Source organism: Neomonachus schauinslandi, chromosome 14 (assembly GCF_002201575.2).
Source record: "Neomonachus schauinslandi chromosome 14, ASM220157v2, whole genome shotgun sequence".
Lineage (NCBI taxonomy): Eukaryota > Metazoa > Chordata > Mammalia > Carnivora > Phocidae > Neomonachus > Neomonachus schauinslandi.
The window spans coordinates 65,463,359-65,472,709 of record NC_058416.1 but is presented as its reverse complement, the minus strand read 5'-3'; the positions used below and the strand labels follow the sequence as shown (position 1 = coordinate 65,472,709).

General features: G+C 58.6%; 1 protein-coding gene across 3 annotated transcripts in view; it reads right to left on the bottom strand.

Annotated features, from left to right (window-relative positions):
- Positions 1-137: 137 nt before the first annotated feature.
- The window catches only part of MED15 (mediator complex subunit 15), a 62,305-nt gene continuing 53,091 nt past the window's right edge, over positions 138-9,351 (bottom strand). For 2 of the 3 annotated variants that reach the window (XM_021687886.1, XM_044920874.1), the window contains 9 exons: positions 5,046-5,182; positions 4,821-4,948; positions 4,472-4,606; positions 4,317-4,380; positions 3,392-3,458; positions 2,697-2,857; positions 2,426-2,592; positions 1,839-1,937; positions 138-1,150 (listed from right to left, as the gene is read on the bottom strand). In XM_021687886.1, coding sequence (XP_021543561.1) covers positions 1,014-1,150; positions 1,839-1,937; positions 2,426-2,592; positions 2,697-2,857; positions 3,392-3,458; positions 4,317-4,380; positions 4,472-4,606; positions 4,821-4,948; positions 5,046-5,182 — 1,095 coding nt within the window. In that variant the 3' untranslated portion in view covers positions 138-1,013. The remainder of the gene's footprint in view (positions 1,151-1,838; positions 1,938-2,425; positions 2,593-2,696; positions 2,858-3,391; positions 3,459-4,316; positions 4,381-4,471; positions 4,607-4,820; positions 4,949-5,045; positions 5,183-9,351) is intronic. The other variant, XM_044920873.1, reaches the window with a different exon arrangement.

Sequence of the window (9,351 nt, the reverse complement as noted above, 5' to 3'; positions counted from 1 at the left end):
AAGGGTGAACTAAGGCCTGGGCGTCCATGGCCATCTCCAAGGTGGGGAACCTGGCTCAGCCCCGACAGCGTTCCTCACTGGACAGTGGTCCCCAGATTTTCAGAGGGGAGGGGACACAGTGACAAATTCATGACAAACACAGGAATAATAAATTTATTGTAAGAACCACAGATGACACGGTAGTGCACATAGAAAAGGGGAAACCTCTCATTGCCAGAGGGCCGGTGGGCTGATGCCCTGTCAGGGAGCCTTCACCCTCTGGAGTGGTTCTGAGGACGCCACGTCCCGAAGACACCGCCCTGACCCAAGAGTGGGCACGGTGCTGGGACAGGGTCCACCCAGGTGCCCCTGCTCCCCAGGCACCCCCACAGTGCTGAGAAGACCCCCATGGCTTAAAGGGAGAATGCCATGAGGTATGAGGCCCAGGCGATGGCAGGGGATTTGCAACTGCCTGCAGGCCGACCATCCCTCTGAGACGCAGCCAGTGCCCTTGGATCCAGGAGCTTCCCTGTGGCTTGCCCCACGTGCCAAAGTGGCTGGGTCTGAACCCAAAACCATGACCAGAGAATTCTGTGTGTGTTTTCAGGGTTTCCTATGCTTTCCACGTTCCCCTACAGAAACAGGAAGTATTTTCTGGTGCACACACACGAGAGCCTCTAGCAAGACCCTGAGTTCTCCCCCGTGCTACTGAGGAAGGACATGGGCCTTGGAGAGGCCGAGTGGACAGCAGCCCAGGGAGGAGCGCACAGGGCTGGTGGCGTGTCCAACTCCCTGGGGAACGTCCCAACCCCACCACTGATGCAGCCAGCTCCACAGCCACCTGCCCCAGTCATATACAAGTGTGGGAGGATGTTTGGCAGGTCCCCAAGGCAGAAGATAAAAGCAGGAAAGCTAATCTAAGCCCAGGCTCTCTAAGGGAGCCAACACCTAGAAATGTCCGACACGAGGGTGCATGTCCTCTGTGGCCCTGACAAAGCTGCCGGCTCTCCCCGTGGTCCCCAGTGGCTGGGTGGCTAGGCAGCTGAGAGGCAGGCCTGGTGGATGCTCTGTGCCCAGGTGTTGAGCAGGGCTGTGACCGAGTGCTTGTCGGGGAGCTGCAGCAGCCTCGAGGTCATGCACCGGTGCACCGACTGCAGGAAGGGGTTGGCGTCTGCAACAGAGCAGTGGGCCATGAGTGCTGCTGGGCCTGCCACTGGGCCACACAGCAACTCTCTATGAACGGGCTGTCCCAGACACAGGGGTGGCGTCTGGGGCATTCCACCCAGCCAGTGTGACCAGGGATGCCATCTCCCACACACAGCGGGGTGGCCGACGGGCTCCCCTCCCAGGCCCACGCGTCAGTGGAGAACTAGAACGTGGACAGGTCTGGAGCCCAGGACTCTCCCTCAGGGACAGCCTTGGGATCCCAGCCCTATGCACCAGCTCTGAACTGCAGGATCACTGGTCCCCATCAACAGGGCTCTCTCTGGACCTCTGGTTTGAAGCCATGTCACTCAGATGGGTCCCCAGGAGCCCTAGCTCCTTCTGTGCTCCCCTATCAGCCTTGCAGAGGCCTCCAGGGGCGGCTGGGCCTGCTCACTCCTCACCCACTAAACGTGGCTGCCCTGCAGATGCAAGACGGACAGAAGAACACCAAAGGTACAGAGCCCCTTTCTCTCCAAGTGATTTCTGGGCAACTCCACTCCTGTCCACAGAGGGGCAGCCAGAGAAAGGGGAGGAGGGGCCTCCACTGCGGGAGCACAGAGGAAACCCGGGTTGCCTAGAGCTGACCCCTGCTGCCAGGGCCCCTAGACAGCAGCCATAAGGCCTCGCCACGGCTGTCCTCTCGGCTCACCCACCGTACTGCCACTGCCGGTTGATCCACAGGGGGCTCTGGGCGGGGTAGTCAGCAGGGACACTGAGCTCCAGCGGCGGCACACTCGGGAGATCCTTGTCATCTGTAACACACGTGGCTGTGGCTGTGCCTGTGATCTGGCCCAAGGCCCCAGCCTGCCCTGCCTCACAGCCCTGCTCCAAACAGGGCCCTTCATATCCCAAAAGGTTCTGGTGAGGCTTGCTGCAAAGTCTGGAGGTCGCTCTGACTCCCAGGCTTCCACATCTCCCTCGGGCCTCAGGCTCCATACCTGGATGGCAGGGAGGGGGCTTCCCTGGCAGGCGGTAAGAAGAGAGAGTGTGTGGGCTCAGGGCTCAGCCCTCAAGGCACATCCTAGGACAGGTATGTGTGAGGTTCCAGAAGGACGTGGAGATGGTGGGCTTCGGGGTATGGTGTGAGTGTGCCTATTTGTGGGAGGCCCAGGGCATGTCACGATGGAACATGCGGGCCTGGGCTGGGCCTGCTCTGGGGTCGGGGCTGGCGGCAGAGCCCTGGGGCTGGAGTTCAGGACTCTCTCTCCCACAGCACCAGCCCCGCCTCCCCAGTACGCACCCAACTTGCATATCAGGTGGACGGTGCCGTTGTTACTGCAGTGAGAAGGATCCAAATTCACCAAGAACTTAGGGTCTAATCTGGCCACCTCCCCCTGGAGCACGTTGGGGATGCTCTGCCGCTCATCGTCTTCAAACTTACGCTTCCGGGTGCACATGACCGGGGCTCTGGAGGAGGCAGCTGTGGTCACCACACTGGGCTAGGCTGTGGCCCACGGCCCACCGCCCACCGCCCAGCACCAGTGCGAGGCTGAGCCCTGGGCTATACGTACGTGATGGGTGGGCCGTGGATGGCTGTCATGGCCGGCACGAAGGTGCGGTACAGGGAATGGTTAAAGACAGGTGAGCGGATGTTGGCCAGGACAGCATCAAGGAGTGGCTGGCACAGGTACTGCTGTTTGGTTGGCGGCACCGGGGGCGGTGGGGGCGTGGGCTGAGACAGGACAGCGGGGTCAGCAGCTCACTCTTGGGGAGGCTTTCCAGACCCCAAGGTCCTCATCCTCACAGCCAAACTTCCACGGCCTCCCCACCACCTCTGCCCCCTAGAGACAAATACAGCTGATCCTGCATGCATTCTCCTGCCTCCTGCAGCCCTGACTTTCCCCAGAGAGCCCTCCCCCCAGGGCTTGGCCTCATGCTGGGCGCAGGCAGGTGGAAGCGCAATGGTGGAGATGGGCATACACCAAAGCCCGCGAACCTGGGGGATGGAGGGAACACCCACAGGACCACAGCCGGAGGGTGACTTCTCCCATGTTCCCGCACATGCTCTCCTTCCCCACAGCCGACCTGACCGGAAGGAAGACTCCAGGGCAAGGTCCCCAGGCTGAGCGGCGTGCCCCCTCTACCCACACCTGACTGTGAAGGCTTCTCCCAGCTTGTGGTTGTGAGTTGCTGTGGGGTGAGTCCCAGTCTCCCCAGAGATGCGTGCGGCCCTTTGAACACCACCAGGCCATGGTGCCCCACTCACCACTGCCATGTCATTCTTGAGCTTCTCCAGGGCAATCTCACACTTCTGCAGTGTTTTCAGGGGGCACCTGTCGGGGAGAGGGGATGTGGCTGACCCTCTGTGCTTGAGGATGGGGCACTGATTCCAACCACCGCCCGCCTGGCTTCCCCTGGTGTGGATGGAGCCAGCCTCGGCCACCAGAACCCTCCATAGGAGCCCCAGCCAGTGACTAGCTGTTCCTAGATCCAGAGTATAAGGCAAGATCGTCCCGTCCCCAGGAGTGGCCCAGTCCTGGTCGGCAGAATAGGGCATAAATGTGATGGGTCAGGGGGGAGGGACAGAGGTCAGGCCCCTGCCCCCCAGCCCTATAATCCCAATGAGGGATCAATCCAAGAGGGCTTGGAGGGTGGTCCAGATCCAAGAGGCCTAGTTCTGCAGTTTCCAGCATTCTGCCCAGTAAATGGAACAGAGAAGATCTTCTACAAGGGAGCATAGCCTAAGCTGAGGCAGGGAGAGGGACACAGCCCAAAGGCCAGTCCATGGGCACAGTTCTGTAGCGCACCAAGCTCTGGCGCTCACAGCAGCCCTGACACTGGCAGGCATGGGTGTGTGTGCTGTGTTGAGAAGCCACTGCCTTACACGGGCTTCTCAGGGCATCATCTTGTTTCATTTTCCTAGACGACCCAGCTGACCCACAGCTGCCCCTTTTTGCAGACAGGGTAACTGATATGGGGTCACCGGCCCAAGGCCACTGGTAAGTCAGGGGTGGGGCAAAGGTAGGGGACCAGGGGCTTGGAGCCCCAGCAGACACACCTAAGTGGAGCCCTAAGGCCCCTTCTCTAAACTCCACATCACCATCAAATGCCCATCCAAGGCTGGGCTAACCAAGCAGCCGGACGTGGGCACAGCACCATCCTTCCCCCAGGAGCCTGGGGGCAAAGCTCACCGCTTAGAGGGATCTGTCAGGATGTCCAGAAGGCTCTTCATCTTACTCAGGTCCTTTTTTCTGTCTGGGACAGAGAGGGGCCACTAAGACACGTGCCTGGGGTATTCCCTACCCCCCCACCCCCAAACACGCTGTGCCCCCTGCCCCGGCCGCACCTTCATTCTTATCGATCTTGTTGATCATACGGCGCAGGGGCTCGATGTACTTGGACAGCTGCTTCAGCTTGTCTAGATACTGCTGCTCCTCGGCCTGGCTAGAGCCAGCTGGGCTCATGACCGAGCTGGGATTCACTGCGGGATACAACGTGGTGAGCACGGCTCCAGCCCACAAGGCCGGGCTCTCTGCAAACCCTCAAGGTGGGGGCTTCTAGAGCTCACCCACCCCATTACAAGCGGAGGCCTCCAGAGGGTGAGGGGCGAACCTCAGCACCTCGACCTGCAGGGCTGTGTGGCTTACACGATGGGTTCTGGTCCTCAGATCACACCCACTCCGAGCCTGACTTACCGGGGGTGTTTAAAGGTCCCGGGGAGGGGACGCTGAAGTTCTGCGGGGTGCGGGCTGTCACTGGACTCTGGGAGGGCTGTGGTGAGGGGCTCGGCAGGAAGCTACTGGGGGAAGGCGCAGGCCCGGAGCTGCAGCAAAGCAAAAGCAGGTGCACCTGTGAGCTGGGGCACAAGGTGGGGCCCGCCCTGGGAGCCAGGTGGGGAGGGCCACCCTGGCCAGGCCTACCTGACGTTGGAGTTGGGCTGCGAGCTGGGCTGGCCAGGCTGCGGGGACGGCTGGGGGGGAGGGGGCATCGACTGTGGTGTCTGCACTTGCTGGCCCGGCGATGGCGAAGACAGCATGGTGAGGCTGTTCTGGCTGACCTGGAAGTGGAGGGGGCTCAGCCTGCTCGCCTGCCACACGCTCTCACTCCTGCGGCGGCTTGGCTCCCCCCGCCCCACCCTCATCTCACAGACCCCATCTGCACACAGACGCGCCTTCACCCTCTCAGCCTCACCCGAACACCCTTTCTTTCAGAACACCCTGCTCCACGAATACCAACACAGGCACAGACCCCCACCCCGAGGATCCACACAAACAAGTCCACGATGACTGAGCTGCTGGCAGGAAGGCCAGGCTGGGCAGCTCTTGCTGCTTGGCGGGGAGACCATGAAGTCCACAGGCTTCTGGGCTGGGACAGAACATCCCCATGTTTCTGTTTGACAGGTGGGGAGCCAGAGAAGGCCTATGGCCTTGGATGGTGCCACCTGGCCTTCCCGGCCTGTGTCGTTCTCCTCTGTGTGCCAGTGAGGACCCCGCTCTGTGACAGAGGGGACCATCTTTCCATATGCTTCCAGGAGCCCCCTCAGCTCTCAGGCCACAGGGTGGGGCTGTCTCATGTTTAATGCGAGCAAAGTGGCCTCTGTGTCAGCCCGTGCCAGCACGTGGGGCCTGAGGATCCTCAGTCTGGTGGCTGAGCAGCCTGCCCTCGACTGGCAGAGTGAGCCCCACAGAGCTGCCTCGCCCAGGACATGGCAATGGTGGCCCAAGGGCCCGGCCAGGACCAGCCCTGACAGCTTCAGGGCTTCCAAGGGTCAGTGGAGGCAGCTTCTCCCACACCCTAGTCAAGCTCCTACATGCTGAGCGCCCCCTCAGAGCCTGCTTCCTGGAGCCTAGCCCACACCCCTCCCCCCACCAACTCTTGGACCGTGCAGTTCTGCAGACCAACTCTGGCGCTTCTCCCAGGGCACTCCAGACCCTGGTGCCATCTGGGGCCATGGCTTCACGCCTCCCTCCCACACACTCCTCTGCCATGGGAGCAGGGGTGGGGTGGGGGGGCTGGAACATGCAAGCTCAGGCCTCCAGCTGCTGGGCCCAGTTGCTCTACCAAGTGAAGCAAAATGGTCCCAGGTGATTCACACTGATGCCAGCGAGGGTAGAAACGGGGCCTGCAGCAGCTTAGTTTGCTGAACCAAACTGAGTACAGCAGGCTTCTCCTCGGCAGGACTTGCCTTCACACTGCTGGGCTACGTGGAGTCCCAGGGTGGGCGGCATGCCCCCTGCACTGGAAAAGAGGCTCTAGAATCCACCCAAGTACCAACAAACCCCCAGGACTAGGAAGGTGAACAGGCCATCTCAGAAGAGCCCATGCCGAGAAGCAGACAGTGCCAAGGAGGGCGAACTACAGGCCTTGGGCCTCCACACCCTGGGCCCAGCGTGCTAGGCCTGGGAACTTTCCCTGGAGTGGTTTCCTGCGAAGCCCCTGCTGTCACCTCCCTTTGCCATCTCCCCGACCTGCTGCCACATACTGCCCTCCACTCCCTGAAGCTGCCTCTTGACATGCCCTCTCCTGCCTGAGCTCAAACCTCCTCCCCTGGCCTCTCCCTGATGGCACGGCCCTCACCTGCCCCCACCTGCCCCCACCTGCCCCCACCTGCCCCAGGGAGGAGGCCCAGCCTTAGGGGCAGGTGTCCCTTCTAGAAGGTGCTTGGCTCTTGTCTGTGGTCTAGAGCTAGTGCTCCTCTGAAGGGAAATGAGGCATGTGAGGGCACCACGGCCAGCACAAAGCCACTGCAATGGGAAGGCCACTGCACAGTTCACTTCCCACCTAAATGTCTGAAGCTGTATTTTATTTTATTTTATTTTTTAAAGATTTTATTTATTTGACAGAGAAAGAGACAGCGAGAGAGGGAACACAAGCAGGGGGAGTGGGAGAGGGAGAAGCAGGCTTCCCGCGGAGCAGGGAGCCTGACGAGGGGCTCGATCCCAGGACCCCGGGATCATGACCTGAGCCGAAGGCAGACGCTTAACGACTGAGCCACCCAGGCGCCCCATTACCATTTTATTCTCAAGAGTCCTAGAAAAGGGCCTGGCCCACGGAACGCACAACAGGACAATTTGTTAGACAAGTGACTACGCCATGGAAGAATTCCAGATGTCATCCAGTAATGGAGAGCCAGCAATTCACCTCTCTGAAAAACTGTGATGTACACAGAAGTCTTTATACACCCAGAAAGGAGCGCATGTAGTAACTTCTACACTCCACACAGTAAACTCTAGAACAGCACAGTGCTACAGAACTTTCCACCACGACAGACTGACTTGCTCTATAATTTGTGCCGTCCTGTATAGGAGCCACTGGCTTCCCCATGGCGCCCCTGGGCACTTGATATGTAACTGAACTTCAACTTAAGGAACTGAATTTTTAGTTTTGTGTAATTTTAACTAATTTAAATGTAAATACCTACATATGGCTGATAGTTATATAGTATCGACAGCACAGCTCCGCTTACCTTCAATTTCATTTTACCACAAAAAAGACACCACCATAACTATTCAGAACGCTAAACTTTTAAAATTTTTTTAAAAAGTAAACTCTACCCCCAACGTAGGGCTTGAACTCATGACCCTGAGATCAAGAGTCACATGCTCTACCAACAGGAGCCAGCCAGGCGCCCCTAAAACATTCAACTTTTTCAAAAGAAAGTTAGCTCCCATCTTCTCCAGCAAATGAAAATAACTAGAACTATCCAAAATACTGAAATGAAAATAAACCCAGGTATTTATTCATATACACTCAAGAAACACAAGCTGGGTTTGGCTCATGTGAGGTTGGTCTGTCACGCTGAGAATCACAGTGAAGGAAGTCACCGGTGATTACAATGTGCCTCACAAAGGTGGTCCTCTTCAGAGGACCCCAAGCTTTCCGGGAGCGCTTGGGTGCTGCCCCATAAATACCTGTGCTGAGGGCTATCTGCCCAAAGGGGTAGAGCTTGACTGGGCAGCAGCTGGGGGGTGGTGGGCAGGAACTGGGCTCCTACTTGCACCCCATCTCAGGCCAAGGCTGTGGTGATCATCTTGAGGTCAGAGGGAAAACAAAGTGATCCCACCAAAGAAACACAGTGCGTGGGTGAGTGGAGAGGGGTGTGCCACCTCTGAGACAGGGAGCGCCCATGGGTGAGGGGTGTTTGGGGCTCGGGGCAGCCTGGCCTAAATGTCCCAGCCCACAACACTGAGGCCTGTGTAGGCATCAAGAGTCCACTGGAGCTTCCATGAATGCTGCCTCCAGACCCTCTCTGTCCTGATGGCTGCACTCCTTCAACAAACCTCTGATCTGCTGATGGGCCCACAGAGCCCTCAGGGCCCAACCTCATGGGCCATGGGGGTGGTTCTGGGAGACTAGGCTCTGGGGACAGACTCTGAAAGAGAGCACTCCACCAGAGTCACTATGAGAAGTTGACCATCATTAAAACAGAAGAGTCCACATAAGCTGGCTCGTAGCATCTTTCCTTCTTAGGAGTCAAAGTGCCTGATCAAAATGCCTCTGAGGGCCTGAACTCAAACCATCCTCCTCTCCTCAGGCTTTCAGGGAACTGGTTTCCTTCTGTAAGGACAATCACGGCAGGGCAGGCAAGGGAAGCCTGGCACTCTGTACCTCCCAGGTACACCTCTATAAGGATGCAAGTCAGGTCTGTTCTAAGCATACAAGATGACTGCAGACTCCAGAACTCCAGCATGCTCTGGAACTGCTCTCCTCATCCACATACACTTCTAGGAGCATAAAGGTGGCAAGGCAGGCTGAGCACAGCTGTAAGTCTGGGCCTGGCTTGTGTTGATGGGAACCCGGTGGTCTCCCGTGGCCTTGGCACCCTAGCTCTGGGCTCCGAGTCGGGGAATAGAGCCTGCACCTGGTCCCTGGAGAGCAGGGTCTGCATGCACTCACAAGTGTTAAGATGAAACCAACTAAAACAGCAGGGCCAGGATCAGAAAGGAAGTAGATCCGAGAAAAACCCAAACGAAAACCTCTGTCACAGGAGGCTTGTGAGCTGGTCTCTGAGACCAGGGCGGCACGGACGGCCATTCAGTCCCTACGGCAGGTGTGCCAGGGACAGGGCTCTGAAGCAGGACAAGGGCCTGCTCTTCCAAGAAGCCTCTGGCATCACATGCGTGTTCTATACTCACACCCACTGGTCACATGAACTGGGCACTGGGGGGTGACACAAGCAGTGGAAGATGCCAACCTGCTGGGCTGGGGAGGGGATGCTCCTACAGC